The 24,981-nt window shown below is 47.2% G+C and overlaps 1 protein-coding gene across 2 annotated transcripts in view; it reads right to left on the reverse strand.

The window, feature by feature from the left end:
* Positions 1–23,236, reverse strand: part of LOC118382092 (protein Jumonji-like) — a 68,426-nt gene extending 45,190 nt beyond the window's left edge. Inside the window, exons 1-2 of one of the 2 annotated variants that reach the window (XM_052503842.1) lie at positions 22,912–23,236; positions 3,549–3,754 (exon numbers count right to left, since the gene is read on the reverse strand). In XM_052503842.1, coding sequence (XP_052359802.1) covers positions 3,549–3,754; positions 22,912–23,221 — 516 coding nt within the window. In that variant the 5' untranslated portion in view covers positions 23,222–23,236. The remainder of the gene's footprint in view (positions 1–3,548; positions 3,755–22,911) is intronic. The other variant, XM_052503843.1, reaches the window with a different exon arrangement.
* Positions 23,237–24,981: the final 1,745 nt, after the last annotated feature.

Genomic DNA, 24,981 nt, shown 5'->3' on the forward strand with positions numbered 1-24,981 from the left:
TCCATCATCATTTATACCTAGCTACATCATCATTTATACCTAGCTCCATCATTTATACCGAGCCACATCATCATTTATACCTAGCTCCATCATTTATACCTAGCTCCATCATCATTTATACCGAGCTACATCATCATTTATACCTAGCTCCATCATCATTTATACCGCAATAGCTACATCATCATTTATACCTAGCTACATCATCATTTATACCTAGCTCCAACATCATTTATACCGAGCTACATCATCATTTATACCTAGCTCCATCATTTATACCTAGCTCCATCATCATTTATACCTAGCTCCATCATCATTTATACCGAGCTACATCATCATTTATACCTAGCTACATCATCATTTATACCTAGCTCCAACATCATTTATACCTAGCTACATCATCATTTATACCTAGCTCCATCATCATTTATACCTAGCTCCATCATCATTTATACCTAGCTACATCATCATTTATACCGAGCTACATCATCATTTATACCGAGCTACATCATCATTTATACCTAGCTACATCATCATTTATACCTAGCTCCATCATCATTTATACCTAGCTCCATCATCATTTATACCTAGCTACATCATTTCATTTATACCGAGCTACATCATCATTTATACCTAGCTCCATCATTTATACCTAGCTCCATCATCATTTATACCTAGCTACATCATCATTTATACCTAGCTACATCATCATTTATACCTAGCTCCAACATCATTTATACCTAGCTACATCATCATTTATACCTAGCTCCATCATCATTTATACCTAGCTCCATCATCATTTATACCTAGCTACATCATTTCATTTATACCGAGCTACATCATCATTTATACCGAGCTACATCATCATTTATACCTAGCTACATCATCATTTATACCTAGCTCCATCATCATTTATACCTAGCTCCATCATCATTTATACCTAGCTACATCATTTCATTTATACCGAGCTACATCATCATTTATACCGAGCTCCATCATCATTTATACCTAGCTACATCATCATTTATACCGAGCTACATCATCATTCATACCTAGCTCCATCATCATTTATACCGAGCTACATCATCATTTATACCTAGCTCCATCATCATTTATACCTAGCTCCATCATCATTTATACCTAGCTACATCATCATTTATACCGAGCTACATCATCATTTATACCTAGCTAGCTACATCATCATTTATACCTAGCTACATCATCATTTATACGTAGCTCCATCATCATTTATACCGAGCTACATCATCATTTATACCGAGCTACATCATCATTTATACCTAGCTACATCATCATTTATACCTAGCTACATCATAATTTATACCGAGCTCCATCATCATTTATACCTAGCTCCATCATCATTTATACCTAGCTCCATCATCATTTATACCTAGCTCCATCATCATTTATACCTAGCTACATCATCATTTATACCTAGCTACATCATCATTTATACCTAGCTCCATCATCATTTATACCTAGCTCCATCATCATTTATACCTAGCTCCATCATCATTTATACCTAGCTCCATCATCATTTATACCTAGCTACATCATCATTTATACCTAGCTCCATCATCATTTATACCGAGCTACATCATCATTTATACCTAGCTACATCATCATTTATACCGAGCTACATCATCATTTATACCTAGCTACATCATCATTTATACCTAGCTCCATCATCATTTATACCTAGCTCCATCATCATTTATACCTAGCTACATCATCATTTATACCTAGCTACATCATCATTTATACCTAGCTACATCATCATTTATACCTAGCTACATCATCATTTATACCTAGCTCCATCATCATTTATACCTAGCTCCATCATCATTTATACCTAGCTCCATCATCATTTATACCTAGCTCCATCATCATTTATACCTAGCTACATCATCATTTATACCTAGCTCCATCATCATTTATACCGAGCTCCATCATCATTTATACCTAGCTACATCATCATTTATACCTAGCTCCATCATCATTTATACCTAGCTCCATCATCATTTATACCTAGCTACATCATCATTTATACCTAGCTCCATCATCATTTATACCTAGCTACATCATCATTTATACCTAGCTCCATCATCATTTATACCTAGCTACATCATCATTTATACCTAGCTCCATCATCATTTATACCGAGCTACATCATCATTTATACCGAGCTACATCATCATTTATACCGAGCTACATCATCATTTATACCTAGCTCCATCATCATTTATACCTAGCTACATCATCATTTATACCTAGCTCCATCATCATTTATACCTAGCTACATCATCATTTATACCTAGCTCCATCATCATTTATACCTAGCTACATCATCATTTATACCTAGCTCCATCATCATTTATACCTAGCTCCATCATCATTTATACCTAGCTACATCATCATTTATACCTAGCTACATCATCATTTATACCTAGCTCCATCATCATTTATACGTAGCTCCAGTATGTCTTCTCCTTCTATATCTATAACTGCTGTACATTTCACCATTGACCATCGGTCCACGTTTTAACCTGATCATATACAGTAGTGGAACATTACAGACTTCAGATCTCCTCTCTTACTGAGGTGTAGTTGATTAGTTCCACACCAAGGTGGACAGGACACCAGACAATCTGTCACCTGTTGGTTTGCCAAGGACAGGGAGAGGTTTCTGGCATCCCTCCTATACAACAGCAGATGCACAAAGGAGATCAGGACTGTGTCCCAAATGGCATCCTAATCCCTATATAGTTGCCTACTTTTGTCCAGAGCCCATAGGGCACCAATATAAAGTAATGCACTACATAGGGAATAGGGTGCCATTTGGATCAGAGACTGAATGAAGACCCAAATTGGAATGTGTTTGAAATAGCACTCATGCTAAATATTCTTAATGACGTATGTCTGCCAAGGTTATGTACATGAAGCCAGTAACTGTCAGTATTATTCCTCTGCATAAAGGTGTCTGTGTGTGTGTCGGGGAGGGGCTGAGCGTTGCTGGGAGGAATGATGGAACCATCCCACTCCGCCCACCAGGGGGCATCACTGCTCCCAGTTGCCATACAGAACAATGTCACTATGTCAGCACTGTAATGGTGGAGTTTCCATCATATTGCTTCCTTAAACCTTACAGATCAGATTTGTAAACGTTGAGGGGTTAGTTACGGCCGAGGGGAAGGGGAAGTCTGGCTTGAGAGATAGAGAGGAGAGAGAGAGGTCAGCATGTCTGTAGCCAACAGGAAGCTGTACCAGGAGGACAGGAAATGTAAACCCCCCAGCAGCGACAGAATACTGGGGCCAACACTAACAGACTGGCATGCTGGCATCAGACCATTAAGATACACACTTAATCTGTCCCGAAAGGCACCCTATTCACTATATAGTACACCACTTTTGTCCAGAGCCCTATAGGCCTTGGTCAAGGGTAGTACACTACATAGAGAATATTCAATAGAGTGCCGTATGGGATTCAGCCCAGGTACTCTCCATCCCAGCCCATCTGTGTCTCCCTGGTGTACCTGCTTTGGGTGCTCCTTGTTGGGCCTGCTGTGGCGAAGACTGTGGGTGGTGCTGGAGGTCCTGGCTGGGGGTCCTGTAGAGGTCCTGTGGTTCTCCCGCCGGGCCTCTCCCCTCTCAGCCCTCTCTCTGGCATGGATAGCCTCTCTCCCTCTGGGCCTCAGGAAGAGCTCCTTCCCCCGTAAGGACCTGCTGTGGCCATTCAACACTGGAACACAGAATGAGAACGATGAAATGTATGGACTGTTTACACTGTTTTCAACATCAGTTTTACAACGTTTCTGTTTACTCTATCCTTACATGAACCTTGAACCTGCTGTGGTCAAAGCCACATCCACACTGAATGTGTGTGCAGCTATTATAAACAAACCATAAATACCGTACTAAATGGACAAACAAAAGTAGGCTAGCTATTCAAACTATGCAGAAGCTTCTCAGATAAACCATATTTCACACTTGAATAATATACGTAAGACAATGCCTAAGCTGATAACTATGATAGCAGTGTCAGTCTATCTGTCATGTGTTAAGAGCTATCCCACTGGGCACAGACTTCAATTCAACGTCTAATCCACGTTGGTTCAACGTAACTTCATTGAATTGACGTGGAAACAACATTGATTCAACCAGTGTGTTCTCATTGGGATGCAACTGTCAATCCGTTATGATATGTCTATATTTGTTTTATGTCTGTTACAGTTACAGGTACATTATTATTACAAAGTAACTTGAAAAGACTGTACATTGAAGACTGTACGTTGAAGAGATTGTACGTTGAAGAGTGTACATTGAGACTGACTGAAGAGTGTACATTGAAAGACTGTACGTTGAAGAGTGTACATTGAAGAGACTGTACGTTGAAGAGTGTACATTGAAAGAGACTGTACGTTGAAGAGTGTACGTTGAAGAGACTGTACGTTGAAGAGTGTACGTTGAAAGACTGTACGTTGAAGACTGTACGTTGAAAGACTGTACGTTGAAATACGTTGAAGACTGTACGTTGAAGACTGTACGTTGAAGACTGTACGTTGAAGAGACTGTACGTTGAAGACTGTACGTTGAGACTGTACGTTGAAGAGACTGTACATTGAAGAGACTGTACATTGAAGAGACTGTACACGTTGAAGACTGTACATTGAAGACTGTACATTGAAGACTGTACATTGAAGAGACTGTACATTGAAGAGACTGTACATTGAAGACTGTACATTGAAGAGACTGTACATTGAAGAGACTGTACGTTGAAGACTGTACATTGAAGAGACTGTACATTGAAGAGACTGTACATTGAAGAGACTGTACATTGAAGAGACTGTACGTTGAAGACTGTACGTTGAAAAGACTGTACATTGAAGAGACTGTACGTTGAAAAGACTGTACATTGAAGAGACGTTGAAAAGACTGTACGTTGAAGAGACTGTACATTGAAGAGACTGTACATTGAAGAGACTGTACATTGAAGAGACTGTACGTTGAAGAGACTGTACATTGAAGACTGTACGTTGAAGAATGTACGTTGAAAAGACTGTACATTGAAGAGACTGTACGTTGAAAAGACTGTACATTGAAGAGACTGTACGTTGAAGACTGTACATTGAAGAGACTGTACGTTGAAAAGACTGTACATTGAAGAGACTGTACATTGAAAAGACTACGTTGAAGACTGTACATTGAAAGACTGACATTGAAGAGACTGTACGTTGAAGAGACTGTACATTGAAGAGACTGTACGTTGAAGAGACTGTACATTGAAGAGACTGTACATTGAAGAGACTGTACATTGAAGAGACTGTACATTGAAAGACTGTACATTGAAGAGACTGTGAAGAGACTGTACGTTGAAGAGACTGTACGTTGAAGAGACTGTGAAGACTGTATGTTGAAGAGACTGTACGTTGAAGAAGACTGTACGTACGTTGAAGAGACTGTACATTGAAGACTGTACGGTGAAGAGACTGTACATTGAAGAGACTGTACATTGAAGAGACTGTACATTAAAGAGACTGTACATTGAAGAGACTGTACATTAAAGAGACTGTACATTAAAGAGACTGTACATTGAAGAGACTGTACATTGAAGACTGTACGTTGAAGAGACTGTATGTTGAAGAGACTGTACATTGAAGAGACTGTACGTTGAAGAGACGATGAAGAGACTGTACGTTGAAGAGACTGTACGTTGAAGAGACTGTACGTTGAAGAGACTGTACGTTGAAGAGACTGTACGTTGAAGACTGTATGTTGAAGAGACTGTTGAAGACCGTACATTGAAGAGACGGTGAAGAGACTGTACGTTGAAAGACTGTACATTGAAGACTGAAGAGACTGTACGTTGAAGAGACTGTACATTGAAGACTGTACATTGAAGAGACTGAAGAGACTGTACATTGAAGAGACTGTACATTGAAGAGACTGTACATTGTACATTGAAGAGACTGTACATTGAAGACTGTACATTAAAGAGACTGTACATTGAAGAGACTGTACATTAAAGAGACTGTACATTAAAGAGACTGTACATTGAAGAGACTGTACATTAAAGAGACTGTACATTAAAGAGACTGTACATTGAAGAGACTGTACATTAAAGAGACTGTACATTAAAGAGACTGTACATTGAAGAGACTGTACATTGAAGACTGTACGTTGAAGAGACTGTACGTTGAAGAGACTGTACGTTGAAGAGACTGTACATTGAAGAGACTGTACATTGAGGAGACTGTACGTTGAAGAGACTGTACATTGAGGAGACTGTACGTTGAAGAGACTGTACGTTGAAGACTGTACATTGAAGAGACTGTACGTTGAAGAGACTGTACATTGAAGAGACTGTACATTGAAGACTGTACGTTGAAGAGACTGTACGTTGAAGAGACTGTACGTTGAAGAGACTGTACATTGAAGAGACTGTACGTTGAAGAGACTGTACGTTGAAGAGACTGTACATTGAAGAGACTGTACATTGAGGAGACTGTACGTTGAAGAGACTGTACATTGAGGAGACTGTACGTTGAAGAGACTGTACGTTGAAGACTGTACGTTGAAGAGACTGTACGCTGAAGACTGTACGTTGAAGACACTGTGCTTAATCAAATCAGTTGAAAAGCTGTCAGTGACTCCCTGTGGTGCTTCCAGAAGTGTTGTTCTAACAAACACCTATTTGAACGGCGACCAATCCCATTTCTTCATTTCAACGCCACTCAATATCTCTTTGAAAAAAGGAACAAAATACATCAAGAACCACCCAAGGTTATATATTAACATCTAGAAATCCATCCCTTCAAATATCCTGCAGCGTTCGAACTCCAAGTACTGTGACGACCTACTGAAAAGGAAGTGTCCAATGTAGGGAAGTAAGATGATAGTGAAACAGAGAAATAGTGTTTGTTGGGTCAGTTAATCAGTGAAAGCAGTGCTCTATATCTGCCTGAGGGAGCTGTATTTTACACCAAGCAGTTGGCCTCCCGCCAGCGCAGCATATTAAAGTGTCCTACTTGGCACAAGCTCTAGCTGGGAGAAGTCTCTGGTTCCCTCAACGTGTGTCGCACCAACACTCTGGCTCCGGGTAACGGTTGGCTTTCCCACAGAGCACTTTTCAGCACACACACACAGACACACACACACACACACACACACACACACACACAGACACAGACACAGACACAGACACAGACACAGACACAGACACACACACACACACACACACACACACACACACACACACACGCACACACACACACACACACACACACACACACACACACACACACACACACACACACACACACACACACATCCCTCCCCTAATTCTGGCCAGGCTGATTTAAGTGTATGTCCAACATGTAGACAAGCACTCCTCCTCCTCTTCCTCCTCCTCTTCCTCCTCCATCCATCATAGTTGACAGAATAAACATGAGCTCAACTTTTGACCTCCACAGTAAGTTTCTCTCTCTCTCTGTAAGGTGGTGTCAGTGCTGAGCTGTGTGTGGACTGTTGACCTCCACAGTAAGTTTCTCTCTCTCTGTAAGGTGGTGTCAGTGCTGAGCTGTGTGTGGACTGTTGACCTCCACAGTAAGTTTCTCTCTCTCTCTGTAAGTTGGTGTCAGTGCTGAGCTGTGTGTGGACTGTTGACCTCCACAGTAAGTTTCTCTCTCTCTGTAAGGTGGTGTCAGTGCTGAGCTGTGTGTGGACTGTTGACCTCCACAGTAAGTTTCTCTCTCTCTCTGTAAGGTGGTGTCAGTGCTGAGCTGTGTGTGGACTGTTGACCTCCACAGTAAGTTTCTCTCTCTCTGTAAGGTGGTGTCAGTGCTGAGCTGTGTGTGGACTGTTGACCTCCACAGTAAGTTTCTCTCTCTCTGTAAGGTGGTGTCAGTGCTGAGCTGTGTGTGGACTGTTGACCTCCACAGTAAGTTTTCTCTCTCTCTGTAAGGTGGTGTCAGTGCTGAGCTGTGTGTGGACTGTTGACCTCCACAGTAAGTTTCTCTCTCTCTGTAAGGTGGTGTCAGTGCTGAGCTGTGTGTGGACTGTTGACCTCCACAGTAAGTTCTCTCTCTCTCTGTAAGGTGGTGTCAGTGCTGAGCTGTGTGTGGACTGTTGACCTCCACAGTAAGTTTTCTCTCTCTCTGTAAGGTGGTGTCAGTGCTGAGCTGTGTGTGGACTGTTGACCTCCACAGTAAGTTTCTCTCTCTCTCTGTAAGGTGGTGTCAGTGCTGAGCTGTGTGTGGACTGTTGACCTCCACAGTAAGTTTCTCTCTCTCTGTAAGGTGGTGTCAGTGCTGAGCTGTGTGTGGACTGTTGACCTCCACAGTAAGTTTCTCTCTCTCTGTAAGGTGGTGTCAGTGCTGAGCTGTGTGTGGACTGTTGACCTCCACAGTAAGTTTCTCTCTCTCTCTGTAAGGTGGTGTCAGTGCTGAGCTGTGTGTGGACTGTTGACCTCCACAGTAAGTTCTCTCTCTCTCTGTAAGGTGGTGTCAGTGCTGAGCTGTGTGTGGACTGTTGACCTCCACAGTAAGTTTCTCTCTCTCTGTAAGGTGGTGTCAGTGCTGAGCTGTGTGTGGACTGTTGACCTCCACAGTAAGTTTCTCTCTCTCTGTAAGGTGGTGTCAGTGCTGAGCTGTGTGTGGACTGTTGACCTCCACAGTAAGTTTCTCTCTCTCTGTAAGGTGGTGTCAGTGCTGAGCTGTGTGTGGACTGTTGACCTCCACAGTAAGTTTCTCTCTCTCTCTGTAAGGTGGTGTCAGTGCTGAGCTGTGTGTGGACTGTTGACCTCCACAGTAAGTTTTCTCTCTCTCTGTAAGGTGGTGTCAGTGCTGAGCTGTGTGTGGACTGTTGACCTCCACAGTAAGTTTTCTCTCTCTCTGTAAGGTGGTGTCAGTGCTGAGCTGTGTGTGGACTGTTGACCTCCACAGTAAGTTTTCTCTCTCTCTGTAAGGTGGTGTCAGTGCTGAGCTGTGTGTGGACTGTTGACCTCCACAGTAAGTTTCTCTCTCTCTGTAAGGTGGTGTCAGTGCTGAGCTGTGTGTGGACTGTTGACCTCCACAGTAAGTTTTCTCTCTCTCTGTAAGGTGGTGTCAGTGCTGAGCTGTGTGTGGACTGTTGACCTCCACAGTAAGTTTCTCTCTCTCTGTAAGGTGGTGTCAGTGCTGAGCTGTGTGTGGACTGTTGACCTCCACAGTAAGTTTTCTCTCTCTCTGTAAGGTGGTGTCAGTGCTGAGCTGTGTGTGGACTGTTGACCTCCACAGTAAGTTTTCTCTCTCTCTGTAAGGTGGTGTCAGTGCTGAGCTGTGTGTGGACTGTTGACCTCCACAGTAAGTTTCTTCTCTCTCTCTGTAAGGTGGTGTCAGTGCTGAGCTGTGTGTGGACTGTTGACCTCCACAGTAAGTTTCTCTCTCTCTCTGTAAGGTGGTGTCAGTGCTGAGCTGTGTGTGGACTGTTGACCTCCACAGTAAGTTTCTCTCTCTCTCTGTAAGGTGGTGTCAGTGCTGAGCTGTGTGTGGACTGTTGACCTCCACAGTAAGTTTCTCTCTCTCTCTGTAAGGTGGTGTCAGTGCTGAGCTGTGTGTGGACTGTTGACCTCCACAGTAAGTTTCTCTCTCTCTCTGTAAGGTGGTGTCAGTGCTGAGCTGTGTGTGGACTGTTGACCTCCACAGTAAGTTTCTCTCTCTCTCTGTAAGGTGGTGTCAGTGCTGAGCTGTGTGTGGACTGTTGACCTCCACAGTAAGTTTCTCTCTCTCTGTAAGGTGGTGTCAGTGCTGAGCTGTGTGTGGACTGTTGATCTCCACAGTAAGGTTCTCTCTCTCTCTGTAAGGTGGTGTCAGTGCTGAGCTGTGTGTGGACTGTTGACCTCCACAGTAAGTTTTTCTCTCTCTCTGTAAGGTGGTGTCAGTGCTGAGCTGTGTGTGGACTGTTGACCTCCACAGTAAGTTTCTCTCTCTCTCTGTAAGGTGGTGTCAGTGCTGAGCTGTGTGTGGACTGTTGACCTCCACAGTAAGTTTCTCTCTCTCTCTGTAAGGTGGTGTCAGTGCTGAGCTGTGTGTGGACTGTTGACCTCCACAGTAAGTTTCTCTCTCTCTGTAAGGTGGTGTCAGTGCTGAGCTGTGTGTGGACTGTTGACCTCCACAGTAAGTTTCTCTCTCTCTGTAAGGTGGTGTCAGTGCTGAGCTGTGTGTGGACTGTTGACCTCCACAGTAAGTTTCTCTCTCTCTCTGTAAGGTGGTGTCAGTGCTGAGCTGTGTGTGGACTGTTGACCTCCACAGTAAGTTTTCTCTCTCTCTGTAAGGTGGTGTCAGTGCTGAGCTGTGTGTGGACTGTTGACCTCCACAGTAAGTTTCTCTCTCTCTGTAAGGTGGTGTCAGTGCTGAGCTGTGTGTGGACTGTTGACCTCCACAGTAAGTTTCTCTCTCTCTCTGTAAGGTGGTGTCAGTGCTGAGCTGTGTGTGGACTGTTGACCTCCACAGTAAGTTTCTCTCTCTCTCTGTAAGGTGGTGTCAGTGCTGAGCTGTGTGTGGACTGTTGACCTCCACAGTAAGTTTCTCTCTCTCTGTAAGGTGGTGTCAGTGCTGAGCTGTGTGTGGACTGTTGACCTCCACAGTAAGTTCTCTCTCTCTCTGTAAGGTGGTGTCAGTGCTGAGCTGTGTGTGGACTGTTGACCTCCACAGTAAGTTTCTCTCTCTCTCTGTAAGGTGGTGTCAGTGCTGAGCTGTGTGTGGACTGTTGACCTCCACAGTAAGTTTCTCTCTCTCTCTGTAAGGTGGTGTCAGTGCTGAGCTGTGTGTGGACTGTTGACCTCCACAGTAAGTTTCTCTCTCTCTGTAAGGTGGTGTCAGTGCTGAGCTGTGTGTGGACTGTTGACCTCCACAGTAAGTTTTCTCTCTCTCTGTAAGGTGGTGTCAGTGCTGAGCTGTGTGTGGACTGTTGACCTCCACAGTAAGTTTCTCTCTCTCTCTGTAAGGTGGTGTCAGTGCTGAGCTGTGTGTGGACTGTTGACCTCCACAGTAAGTTTCTCTCTCTCTGTAAGGTGGTGTCAGTGCTGAGCTGTGTGTGGACTGTTGACCTCCACAGTAAGTTCTCTCTCTCTCTGTAAGGTGGTGTCAGTGCTGAGCTGTGTGTGGACTGTTGACCTCCACAGTAAGTTTCTCTCTCTCTCTGTAAGGTGGTGTCAGTGCTGAGCTGTGTGTGGACTGTTGACCTCCACAGTAAGTTTCTCTCTCTCTCTGTAAGGTGGTGTCAGTGCTGAGCTGTGTGTGGACTGTTGACCTCCACAGTAAGTTTCTCTCTCTCTGTAAGGTGGTGTCAGTGCTGAGCTGTGTGTGGACTGTTGACCTCCACAGTAAGTTTTCTCTCTCTCTGTAAGGTGGTGTCAGTGCTGAGCTGTGTGTGGACTGTTGACCTCCACAGTAAGTTTCTCTCTCTCTCTGTAAGGTGGTGTCAGTGCTGAGCTGTGTGTGGACTGTTGACCTCCACAGTAAGTTTCTCTCTCTCTCTGTAAGGTGGTGTCAGTGCTGAGCTGTGTGTGGACTGTTGACCTCCACAGTAAGTTTCTCTCTCTCTCTGTAAGGTGGTGTCAGTGCTGAGCTGTGTGTGGACTGTTGACCTCCACAGTAAGTTTCTCTCTCTCTGTAAGGTGGTGTCAGTGCTGAGCTGTGTGTGGACTGTTGACCTCCACAGTAAGTTTCTCTCTCTCTCTGTAAGGTGGTGTCAGTGCTGAGCTGTGTGTGGACTGTTGACCTCCACAGTAAGTTTCTCTCTCTCTGTAAGGTGGTGTCAGTGCTGAGCTGTGTGTGGACTGTTGACCTCCACAGTAAGTTTCTCTCTCTCTCTGTAAGGTGGTGTCAGTGCTGAGCTGTGTGTGGACTGTTGACCTCCACAGTAAGTTTTTCTCTCTCTCTGTAAGGTGGTGTCAGTGCTGAGCTGTGTGTGGACTGTTGACCTCCACAGTAAGTTCTCTCTCTCTCTGTAAGGTGGTGTCAGTGCTGAGCTGTGTGTGGACTGTTGACCTCCACAGTAAGTTTCTCTCTCTCTCTGTAAGGTGGTGTCAGTGCTGAGCTGTGTGTGGACTGTTGACCTCCACAGTAAGTTTCTCTCTCTCTCTGTAAGGTGGTGTCAGTGCTGAGCTGTGTGTGGACTGTTGACCTCCACAGTAAGTTTCTCTCTCTCTCTGTAAGGTGGTGTCAGTGCTGAGCTGTGTGTGGACTGTTGACCTCCACAGTAAGTTTCTCTCTCTCTGTAAGGTGGTGTCAGTGCTGAGCTGTGTGTGGACTGTTGACCTCCACAGTAAGTTCTCTCTCTCTCTGTAAGGTGGTGTCAGTGCTGAGCTGTGTGTGGACTGTTGACCTCCACAGTAAGTTTCTCTCTCTCTGTAAGGTGGTGTCAGTGCTGAGCTGTGTGTGGACTGTTGACCTCCACAGTAAGTTTTCTCTCTCTCTGTAAGGTGGTGTCAGTGCTGAGCTGTGTGTGGACTGTTGACCTCCACAGTAAGTTTCTCTCTCTCTCTGTAAGGTGGTGTCAGTGCTGAGCTGTGTGTGGACTGTTGACCTCCACAGTAAGTTTCTCTCTCTCTGTAAGGTGGTGTCAGTGCTGAGCTGTGTGTGGACTGTTGACCTCCACAGTAAGTTTTCTCTCTCTCTGTAAGGTGGTGTCAGTGCTGAGCTGTGTGTGGACTGTTGACCTCCACAGTAAGTTTCTCTCTCTCTGTAAGGTGGTGTCAGTGCTGAGCTGTGTGTGGACTGTTGACCTCCACAGTAAGTTTCTCTCTCTCTGTAAGGTGGTGTCAGTGCTGAGCTGTGTGTGGACTGTTGACCTCCACAGTAAGTTTTCTCTCTCTCTGTAAGGTGGTGTCAGTGCTGAGCTGTGTGTGGACTGTTGACCTCCACAGTAAGTTTTCTCTCTCTCTGTAAGGTGGTGTCAGTGCTGAGCTGTGTGTGGACTGTTGACCTCCACAGTAAGTTTCTCTCTCTCTCTGTAAGGTGGTGTCAGTGCTGAGCTGTGTGTGGACTGTTGACCTCCACAGTAAGTTTTCTCTCTCTCTGTAAGGTGGTGTCAGTGCTGAGCTGTGTGTGGACTGTTGACCTCCACAGTAAGTTTCTCTCTCTCTCTGTAAGGTGGTGTCAGTGCTGAGCTGTGTGTGGACTGTTGACCTCCACAGTAAGTTTTCTCTCTCTCTGTAAGGTGGTGTCAGTGCTGAGCTGTGTGTGGACTGTTGACCTCCACAGTAAGTTTTCTCTCTCTCTGTAAGGTGGTGTCAGTGCTGAGCTGTGTGTGGACTGTTGACCTCCACAGTAAGTTTCTCTCTCTCTCTGTAAGGTGGTGTCAGTGCTGAGCTGTGTGTGGACTGTTGACCTCCACAGTAAGTTTTCTCTCTCTCTGTAAGGTGGTGTCAGTGCTGAGCTGTGTGTGGACTGTTGACCTCCACAGTAAGGTTCTCTCTCTCTCTGTAAGGTGGTGTCAGTGCTGAGCTGTGTGTGGACTGTTGACCTCCACAGTAAGTTTCTCTCTCTCTCTGTAAGGTGGTGTCAGTGCTGAGCTGTGTGTGGACTGTTGACCTCCACAGTAAGTTTCTCTCTCTCTCTGTAAGGTGGTGTCAGTGCTGAGCTGTGTGTGGACTGTTGACCTCCACAGTAAGTTTCTCTCTCTCTCTGTAAGGTGGTGTCAGTGCTGAGCTGTGTGTGGACTGTTGACCTCCACAGTAAGTTTCTCTCTCTCTGTAAGGTGGTGTCAGTGCTGAGCTGTGTGTGGACTGTTGACCTCCACAGTAAGTTTCTCTCTCTCTCTGTAAGGTGGTGTCAGTGCTGAGCTGTGTGTGGACTGTTGACCTCCACAGTAAGTTTCTCTCTCTCTCTGTAAGGTGGTGTCAGTGCTGAGCTGTGTGTGGACTGTTGACCTCCACAGTAAGTTTTCTCTCTCTCTGTAAGGTGGTGTCAGTGCTGAGCTGTGTGTGGACTGTTGACCTCCACAGTAAGTTTCTCTCTCTCTGTAAGGTGGTGTCAGTGCTGAGCTGTGTGTGGACTGTTGACCTCCACAGTAAGTTTCTCTCTCTCTCTGTAAGGTGGTGTCAGTGCTGAGCTGTGTGTGGACTGTTGACCTCCACAGTAAGTTTCTCTCTCTCTGTAAGGTGGTGTCAGTGCTGAGCTGTGTGTGGACTGTTGACCTCCACAGTAAGTTTCTCTCTCTCTGTAAGGTGGTGTCAGTGCTGAGCTGTGTGTGGACTGTTGACCTCCACAGTAAGTTTCTCTCTCTCTCTGTAAGGTGGTGTCAGTGCTGAGCTGTGTGTGGACTGTTGACCTCCACAGTAAGTTTTCTCTCTCTCTGTAAGGTGGTGTCAGTGCTGAGCTGTGTGTGGACTGTTGACCTCCACAGTAAGTTTCTCTCTCTCTCTGTAAGGTGGTGTCAGTGCTGAGCTGTGTGTGGACTGTTGACCTCCACAGTAAGTTTCTCTCTCTCTCTGTAAGGTGGTGTCAGTGCTGAGCTGTGTGTGGACTGTTGACCTCCACAGTAAGTTTCTCTCTCTCTCTGTAAGGTGGTGTCAGTGCTGAGCTGTGTCAGTGGAGCTGGACTTGACCTCCACAGTAAGTTTCTCTCTCTCTCTGTAAGGTGGTGTCAGTGCTGAGCTGTGTGTGGACTGTTGACCTCCACAGTAAGTTTCTCTCTCTCTCTGTAAGGTGGTGTCAGTGCTGAGCTGTGTGTGGACTGTTGACCTCCACAGTAAGTTTTCTCTCTCTCTGTAAGGTGGTGTCAGTGCTGAGCTGTGTGTGGACTGTTGACCTCCACAGTAAGTTTCTCTCTCTCTGTAAGGTGGTGTCAGTGCTGAGCTGTGTGTGGACTGTTGACCTCCACAGTAAGTTTTCTCTCTCTCTGTAAGGTGGTGTCAGTGCTGAGCTGTGTGTGGACTGTTGACCTCCACAGTAAGTTTCTCTCTCTCTCTGTAAGGTGGTGTCAGTGCTGAGCTGTGTGTGGACTGTTGACCTCCACAGTAAGTTTCTCTCTCTCTGTAAGGTGGTGTCAGTGCTGAGCTGTGTGTGGACTGTTGACCTCCACAGTAAGTTTCTCTCTCTCTGTAAGGTGGTGTCAGTGCTGAGCTGTGTGTGGACTGTTGACCTCCACAGTAAGTTTCTCTCTCTCTGTAAGGTGGTGTCAGTGCTGAGCTGTGTGTGGACTGTTGACCTCCACAGTAAGTTTCTCTCTCTCTCTGTAAGGTGGTGTCAGTGCTGAGCTGTGTGTGGACTGTTGACCTCCACAGTAAGTTTCTCTCTCTCTCTGTAAGGTGGTGTCAGTGCTGAGCTGTGTGTGGACTGTTGACCTCCACAGTAAGTTTCTCTCTCTCTCTGTAAGGTGGTGTCAGTGCTGAGCTGTGTGTGGACTGTTGACCTCCACAGTAAGTTTTCTCTCTCTCTGTAAGGTGGTGTCAGTGCTGAGCTGTGTGTGGACTGTTGACCTCCACAGTAAGTTTCTCTCTCTCTGTAAGGTGGTGTCAGTGCTGAGCTGTGTGTGGACTGTTGACCTCCACAGTAAGTTTCTCTCTCTCTGTAAGGTGGTGTCAGTGCTGAGCTGTGTGTGGACTGTTGACCTCCACAGTAAGTTTCTCTCTCTCTCTGTAAGGTGGTGTCAGTGCTGAGCTGTGTGTGGACTGTTGACCTCCACAGTAAGTTTTCTCTCTCTCTGTAAGGTGGTGTCAGTGCTGAGCTGTGTGTGGACTGTTGACCTCCACAGTAAGTTTTTCTCTCTCTCTGTAAGGTGGTGTCAGTGCTGAGCTGTGTGTGGACTGTTGACCTCCACAGTAAGTTTTCTCTCTCTCTCTGTAAGGTGGTGTCAGTGCTGAGCTGTGTGTGGACTGTTGACCTCCACAGTAAGTTTCTCTCTCTCTCTGTAAGGTGGTGTCAGTGCTGAGCTGTGTGTGGACTGTTGACCTCCACAGTAAGTTCTCTCTCTCTCTGTAAGGTGGTGTCAGTGCTGAGCTGTGTGTGGACTGTTGACCTCCACAGTAAGTTCTCTCTCTCTCTGTAAGGTGGTGTCAGTGCTGAGCTGTGTGTGGACTGTTGACCTCCACAGTAAGTTTCTCTCTCTCTGTAAGGTGGTGTCAGTGCTGAGCTGTGTGTGGACTGTTGACCTCCACAGTAAGTTTTCTCTCTCTCTGTAAGGTGGTGTCAGTGCTGAGCTGTGTGTGGACTGTTGACCTCCACAGTAAGTTTCTCTCTCTCTCTGTAAGGTGGTGTCAGTGCTGAGCTGTGTGTGGACTGTTGACCTCCACAGTAAGTTTTTCTCTCTCTCTGTAAGGTGGTGTCAGTGCTGAGCTGTGTGTGGACTGTTGACCTCCACAGTAAGTTTCTCTCTCTCTGTAAGGTGGTGTCAGTGCTGAGCTGTGTGTGGACTGTTGACCTCCACAGTAAGTTTTCTCTCTCTCTGTAAGGTGGTGTCAGTGCTGAGCTGTGTGTGGACTGTTGACCTCCACAGTAAAGTTTTCTCTCTCTCTGTAAGGTGGTGTCAGTGCTGAGCTGTGTGTGGACTGTTGACCTCCACAGTAAGTTTTTCTCTCTCTCTGTAAGGTGGTGTCAGTGCTGAGCTGTGTGTGGACTGTTGACCTCCACAGTAAGTTTCTCTCTCTCTGTAAGGTGGTGTCAGTGCTGAGCTGTGTGTGGACTGTTGACCTCCACAGTAAGTTTCTCTCTCTCTGTAAGGTGGTGTCAGTGCTGAGCTGTGTGTGGACTGTTGACCTCCACAGTAAGTTTCTCTCTCTCTCTGTAAGGTGGTGTCAGTGCTGAGCTGTGTGTGGACTGTTGACCTCCACAGTAAGTTTCTCTCTCTCTGTAAGGTGGTGTCAGTGCTGAGCTGTGTGTGGACTGTTGACCTCCACAGTAAGTTTCTCTCTCTCTGTAAGGTGGTGTCAGTGCTGAGCTGTGTGTGGACTGTTGACCTCCACAGTAAGTTTCTCTCTCTCTCTGTAAGGTGGTGTCAGTGCTGAGCTGTGTGTGGACTGTTGACCTCCACAGTAAGTTTTCTCTCTCTCTGTAAGGTGGTGTCAGTGCTGAGCTGTGTGTGGACTGTTGACCTCCACAGTAAGTTTCTCTCTCTCTGTAAGGTGGTGTCAGTGCTGAGCTGTGTGTGGACTGTTGACCTCCACAGTAAGTTTCTCTCTCTCTCTGTAAGGTGGTGTCAGTGCTGAGCTGTGTGTGGACTGTTGACCTCCACAGTAAGTTTCTCTCTCTCTCTGTAAGGTGGTGTCAGTGCTGAGCTGTGTGTGGACTGTTGACCTCCACAGTAAGTTTCTCTCTCTCTCTGTAAGGTGGTGTCAGTGCTGAGCTGTGTGTGGACTGTTGACCTCCACAGTAAGTTTCTCTCTCTCTCTGTAAGGTGGTGTCAGTGCTGAGCTGTGTGTGGACTGTTGACCTCCACAGTAAGTTTCTCTCTCTCTCTGTAAGGTGGTGTCAGTGCTGAGCTGTGTGTGGACTGTTGACCTCCACAGTAAGTTTTTCTCTCTCTCTGTAAGGTGGTGTCAGTGCTGAGCTGTGTGTGGACTGTTGACCTCCACAGTAAGTTTCTCTCTCTCTCTGTAAGGTGGTGTCAGTGCTGAGCTGTGTGTGGACTGTTGACCTCCACAGTAAGTTTCTCTCTCTCTCTGTAAGGTGGTGTCAGTGCTGAGCTGTGTGTGGACTGTTGACCTCCACAGTAAGTTTCTCTCTCTCTCTGTAAGGTGGTGTCAGTGCTGAGCTGTGTGTGGACTGTTGACCTCCACAGTAAGTTTCTCTCTCTCTGTAAGGTGGTGTCAGTGCTGAGCTGTGTGTGGACTGTTGACCTCCACAGTAAGTTTTCTCTCTCTCTGTAAGGTGGTGTCAGTGCTGAGCTGTGTGTGGACTGTTGACCTCCACAGTAAGTTTTCTCTCTCTCTGTAAGGTGGTGTCAGTGCTGAGCTGTGTGTGGACTGTTGACCTCCACAGTAAGTTTTTCTCTCTCTCTGTAAGGTGGTGTCAGTGCTGAGCTGTGTGTGGACTGTTGACCTCCACAGTAAGGTTCTCTCTCTCTCTGTAAGGTGGTGTCAGTGCTGAGCTGTGTGTGGACTGTTGACCTCCACAGTAAGTTTCTCTCTCTCTGTAAGGTGGTGTCAGTGCTGAGCTGTGTGTGGACTGTTGACCTCCACAGTAAGTTTCTCTTTTCTCTCTCTCTGTAAGGTGGTGTCAGTGCTGAGCTGTGTGTGGACTGTTGACCTCCACAGTAAGTTTCTCTCTCTCTGTAAGGTGGTGTCAGTGCTGAGCTGTGTGTGGACTGTTGACCTCCACAGTAAGTTTCTCTCTCTCTGTAAGGTGGTGTCAGTGCTGAGCTGTGTGTGGACTGTTGACCTCCACAGTAAGTTTCTCTCTCTCTGTAAGGTGGTGTCAGTGCTGAGCTGTGTGTGGACTGTTGACCTCCACAGTAAGTTTTCTCTCTCTCTGTAAGGTGGTGTCAGTGCTGAGCTGTGTGTGGACTGTTGACCTCCACAGTAAGTTCTCTCTCTCTCTGTAAGGTGGTGTCAGTGCTGAGCTGTGTGTGGACTGTTGACCTCCACAGTAAGTTTTCTCTCTCTCTGTAAGGTGGTGTCAGTGCTGAGCTGTGTGTGGACTGTTGACCTCCACAGTAAGTTTCTCTCTCTCTGTAAGGTGGTGTCAGTGCTGAGCTGTGTGTGGACTGTTGACCTCCACAGTAAGTTTCTCTCTCTCTGTAAGGTGGTGTCAGTGCTGAGCTGTGTGTGGACTGTTGACCTCCACAGTAAGTTTCTCTCTCTCTGTAAGGTGGTGTCAGTGCTGAGCTGTGTGTGGACTGTTGACCTCCACAGTAAGTTTCTCTCTCTCTCTGTAAGGTGGTGTCAGTGCTGAGCTGTGTGTGGACTGTTGACCTCCACAGTAAGGTTCTCTCTCTCTGTAAGGTGGTGTCAGTGCTGAGCTGTGTGTGGACTGTTGACCTCCACAGTAAGTTCTCTCTCTCTCTGTAAGGTGGTGTCAGTGCTGAGCTGTGTGTGGACTGTTGACCTCCACAGTAAGTTTCTCTCTCTCTCTGTAAGGTGGTGTCAGTGCTGAGCTGTGTGTGGACTGTTGACCTCCACAGTAAGTTTTCTCTCTCTCTGTAAGGTGGTGTCAGTGCTGAGCTGTGTGTGGACTGTTGACCTCCACAGTAAGTTTCTCTCTCTCTGTAAGGTGGTGTCAGTGCTGAGCTGTGTGTGGACTGTTGACCTCCACAGTAAGTTTTCTCTCTCTCTGTAAGGTGGTGTCAGTGCTGAGCTGTGTGTGGACTGTTGACCTCCACAGTAAGTTTCTCTCTCTCTCTGTAAGGTGGTGTCAGTGCTGAGCTGTGTGTGGACTGTTGACCTCCACAGTAAGTTTCTCTCTCTCTCTGTAAGGTGGTGTCAGTGCTGAGCTGTGTGTGGACTGTTGACCTCCACAGTAAGTTTCTCTCTCTGTAAGGTGGTGTCAGTGCTGAGCTGTGTGTGGACTGTTGACCTCCACAGTAAGTTTCTCTCTCTCTGTAAGGTGGTGTCAGTGCTGAGCTGTGTGTGGACTGTTGACCTCCACAGTAAGTTTTCTCTCTCTCTGTAAGGTGGTGTCAGTGCTGAGCTGTGTGTGGACTGTTGACCTCCACAGTAAGTTTTTCTCTCTCTGTAAGGTGGTGTCAGTGCTGAGCTGTGTGTGGACTGTTGACCTCCACAGTAAGTTTCTCTCTCTCTCTGTAAGGTGGTGTCAGTGCTGAGCTGTGTGTGGACTGTTGACCTCCACAGTAAGTTTCTCTCTCTCTGTAAGGTGGTGTCAGTGCTGAGCTGTGTGTGGACTGTTGACCTCCACAGTAAGTTTTCTCTCTCTCTGTAAGGTGGTGTCAGTGCTGAGCTGTGTGTGGACTGTTGACCTCCACAGTAAGTTTTCTCTCTCTCTGTAAGGTGGTGTCAGTGCTGAGCTGTGTGTGGACTGTTGACCTCCACAGTAAGTTTCTCTCTCTCTGTAAGGTGGTGTCAGTGCTGAGCTGTGTGTGGACTGTTGACCTCCACAGTAAGTTTCTCTCTCTCTGTAAGGTGGTGTCAGTGCTGAGCTGTGTGTGGACTGTTGACCTCCACAGTAAGTTTCTTCTCTCTCTGTAAGGTGGTGTCAGTGCTGAGCTGTGTGTGGACTGTTGACCTCCACAGTAAGTTTCTCTCTCTCTGTAAGGTGGTGTCAGTGCTGAGCTGTGTGTGGACTGTTGACCTCCACAGTAAGTTTCTCTCTCTCTGTAAGGTGGTGTCAGTGCTGAGCTGTGTGTGGACTGTTGACCTCCACAGTAAGTTTCTCTCTCTCTGTAAGGTGGTGTCAGTGCTGAGCTGTGTGTGGACTGTTGACCTCCACAGTAAGTTTTCTCTCTCTCTGTAAGGTGGTGTCAGTGCTGAGCTGTGTGTGGACTGTTGACCTCCACAGTAAGTTTCTCTCTCTGATTCCTGCTGAGTTGACTGCAGTCTCTGGTTTCACCCCCCCCATACATACTACTGACTGTCGGCACAAGACCTAGCATGTTCACATCCGTCCTATGACACGCGTCCTCAAACACTGTGCTCTACTCTGGTTGTGTCCCAAATGGCAAACTATTACCTATATAGTGACCAGGGCCCATAGGTCAAAAACTAAGGGCTCTGGTTAAAAGTAGTGCACTATTTTACCTTTATTTAACTAGGCACGTCAGTTGAGAACTAATTCTTATTTTCAATGACGGGAACAGGGAACAGTGGGTTAACTGCCTGTTCAGGGGCAGAATGACAGATTTTTACCTTGTCAGCTCAGGGATTCGATCTTGCAACCTTTCGGTTACTAGTCCAACGCTCTAACCACTAGGCTACCTACCAGCCGCACTATAAAGGGAATAGGGTGATGGGACCTGGTTTAAATGTAGTGCACTATGAAGGGAATAGGGTGACATTTGTGACTCGAACTCTGTAGGCCCATAGAGCTGCTGCTCCTTTAAGACCCATGGTCCTGGGTGAGAGCTGCTGCTCCTTTAAGACCCATGGCCCTGGGTGAGAGCTGCTGCTCCTTTAAGACCCATGGCCCTGGGTGAGAGCTGCTGCTCCTTTAAGACCCATGGCCCTGGGTGAGAGCTGCTGCTCCTTTAAGACCCATGGCCCTGGGTGAGAGCTGCTGCTCCTTTAAGACCCATGGCCCTGGGTGAGAGCTGCTGCTCCTTTAAGTCCCATGGCCCTGGGTGAGAGCTGCTGCTCCTTTAAGACCCATGGTCCTGGGTGAGAGCTGCTGCTCCGTTAAGACCCATGGACCTGGGTGAGAGCTGCTGCTCCTTTAAGACCCATGGCCCTGGGTGAGAGCTGCTGCTCCTTTAAGAACCATGGCCCTGGGTGAGAGCTGCTGCTCCTTTAAGAACCATGGCCCTGGGTGAGAGCTGCTGCTCCTTTAAGACCCATGGCCCTGGGTGAGAGCTGCTGCTCCTTTAAGACCCATGGCCCTGGGTGAGAGCTGCTGCTCCTTTAAGACCCATGGCCCTGGGTGAGAGCTGCTACTCCTTTAAGACCCATGGCCCTGGGTGAGAGCTGCTGCTCCTTTAAGACCCATGGCCCTGGGTGAGAGCTGCTGCTCCTTTAAGTCCCATGGCCCTGGGTGAGAGCTGCTGCTCCTTTAAGACCCATGGCCCTGGGTGAGAGCTGCTGCTCCTTTAAGACCCATGGCCCTGGGTGAGAGCTGCTGCTCCTTTAAGACCCATGGCCCTGGGTGAGAGCTGCTGCTCCTTTAAGACCCATGGCCCTGGGTGAGAGCTGCTGCTCCTTTAAGTCCCATGGCCCTGGGTGAGAGCTGCTGCTCCTTTAAGACCCATGGCCCTGGGTGAGAGCTGCTGCTCCGTTAAGACCCATGAACCTGGGTGAGAGCTGCTGCTGCTCCTTTAAGACCCATGGCCCTGGGTGAGAGCTGCTGCTCCGTTAAGACCCATGAACCTGGGTGAGGACTGTTTATACTTTGCTTCAGTAGAAGTGAAAAACGCCCGGTGCTATGCTTACAGGGTGTGTGTGTGTGTGTGTGTGTGTGTGTGTGTGTGTGTGTGTGTGTGTGTGTGTGTGTGTGTGTGTGTGTGTGTGTGTGTGTGTGTGTGTGTGTGTGTGTGTGTGTGTGTGTGTGTGTGTGTGTGTGTGTGTGTGTAAAGGGAGGATGATGGATCTCTGTTTGTGGACGTGGATCATTGAGTACATGGTTTGCTTCCTAAATGGCACCCTATTCCCTAAGTAGTGCACTACTTTGGGCCTGGGCGCTGGTTAAAAGTAGTGCACTATAGATTTGGGATGCTCTCCATCAACTCATGGTGTGAGAGGAGACAGAGCTGTAATTCACTAGGCTTCTTCTGATTGGTGAGGGAGAATTATACAGTATGGGCCTCTAGGCTTTGTTACTAGGTAGAGTAGAACGACGTCTGGGAAAGAGTGAGTGTTGTGACTGGCTGACTGAGTGAGTGAGTGACTGAGTGAGTGACTGAGTGAATAAGAAGGAGAACAAAACAACATGGTAGATCAGTAGTGTGTACCAAAACAACATGGTAGATCAGTAGTGTGTACCAAAACAACATGGTAGATCAGTAGTGTGTACCAAAACAACATGGTAGATCAGTAGTGTGTACCAAAACAACATGGTAGATCAGTAGTGAGTACCAAAACAACATGGTAGATCAGTAGTGTAGTACCAAAACAACATGGTAGATCAGTAGTGAGTACCAAAACAACATGGTAGATCAGTAGTGAGTACCAAAACAACATGGTAGATCAGTAGTGTGTACCAAAACAACATGGTAGATCAGTAGTGTGTACCAAAACAACATGGTAGATCAGTAGTGAGTACCAAAACAACATGGTAGATCAGTAGTGTGTACCAAAACAACATGGTAGATCAGTAGTACCATGTCCATTGGAGACCTTCTTCCCCGGCGTTGTTTTGTTTTTCCGCTGTGAAGACGGACAGGAAGTTGAGTTGTGGCTGTGAGCTGACATCCTGTCGTCACACTCCTCCTCTTCATCATCTTCATCCTCCAGATCCACATCATCCTGGGCACTCCCAAAGTACGCCATGTTGCCCGGCAACGCAGCCGAGCCTGAGAGGGAGGAGAGTAGAGAGGGGGAGCACAGACAGAGGGATGGGCATGGAGGAAGAGAGGGACAGAGAGAGGGATGGGCATGGAGGAAGAGAGGGACAGAGAGAGGGATGGGCATGGAGGAAGAGAGGGACAGAGAGAGGGATGGGCATGGAGGAAGAGAGCGACAGAGAGAGGGATGGGCATGGAGGAAGAGAGGGACAGAGAGAGGGATGGGCATGGAGGAAGAGAGCGACAGAGAGAGGGAAACAGACGCCTTTAGAAAGGAGTCTGCAGCACACAACTGAGCCGATATTACCATTAGCAATAAGAACATAGCACATAGCAACAAGAACATAGCACATAGCAACAAGAACATAGCACATAGCAACAAGAACATAGCACATAGCAACTAGCCGTAGCAAGAACATTCATTTATTGCAACTCAAACACATTTTGACGTAGAGATACTCAACACAATGATGAAGAGCTTATTTCAGTATGACTTGGTTTGAGGCCCTCCTCATCTCCATCCATACTACCCACCTCCCTCCTCATCTCCATCTATACTACCCACCTCCCTCCTCATCTCCATCCATACTACCCACCTCCCTCCTCATCTCCATCTATACTACCCACCTCCCTCCTCATCTCCATCCATACTACCCACCTCCCTCCTCATCTCCATCTATACTACCCACCTCCCTCCTCATCTCCATCTATACTACCCACCTCCCTCCTCATCTCCATCTATACTACCACCCTCCCTCCTCATCTCCATCCATACTACCCACCTCCCTCCTCATCTCCATCCATACTACCCACCTCCCTCCTCATCTCCATCCATACTACCCACCTCCCTCCTCATCTCCATCTATACTACCCACCTCCCTCCTCATCTCCATCCATACTACCCACCTCCCTCCTCATCTCCATCTATACTACCCACCTCCCTCCTCATCTCCATCTATACTACCCACCTCCCTCCTCATCTCCATCTATACTACCCACCTCCCTCCTCATCTCCATCTATACTACCCACCTCCCTCCTCATCTCCATCTATACTACCCACCTCCCTCCTCATCTCCATCTATACTACCCACCTCCCTCCTCATCTCCATCCATACTACCCACCTCCCTCCTCATCTCCATCTATACTACCCACCTCCCTCCTCATCTCCATCTATACTACCACCCTCCCTCCTCATCTCCATCCATACTACCCACCTCCCTCCTCATCTCCATCTATACTACCCACCTCCCTCCTCATCTCCATCCATACTACCCACCTCCCTCCTCATCTCCATCCATACTACCCACCTCCCTCCTCATCTCCATCCATACTACCCACCTCCCTCCTCATCTCCATCCATACTACCCACCTCCCTCCTCATCTCCATCCATACTACCCACCTCCCTCCTCATCTCCATCTATACTACCCACCTCCCTCCTCATCTCCATCCATACTACCCACCTCCCTCCTCATCTCCATCAATAGTACCCACGTCCCTCCTCATCTCCATCTATACTACCCACCTCCCTCCATCTATACTACCCACCTCCCTCCTCATCTCCATCTATACTACCCACCTCCCTCAATCCATACTACCCACCTCCCTCCTCATCTCCATCCATACCACCCACCTCCCTCCTCATCTCCATCTATACTACCCACCTCCCTCCTCATCTCCATCTATACTACCCACCTCCCTCCTCATCTCCATCTATACTACCCACCTCCCTCCTCATCTCCATCTATACTACCCATCTCCCTCCTCATCTCCATCCATACTACCCACCTCCCTCCTCATCTCCATCTATACTACCCACCTCCCTCCTCATCTCCATCTATACTACCCACCTCCCTCCTCATCTCCATCTATACTACCCACCTCCC

The sequence above is a fragment of the Oncorhynchus keta genome, unplaced genomic scaffold (assembly GCF_023373465.1).
Source record: "Oncorhynchus keta strain PuntledgeMale-10-30-2019 unplaced genomic scaffold, Oket_V2 Un_contig_18072_pilon_pilon, whole genome shotgun sequence".
In the NCBI taxonomy this organism is placed as follows: Eukaryota; Metazoa; Chordata; class Actinopteri; order Salmoniformes; family Salmonidae; genus Oncorhynchus; species Oncorhynchus keta.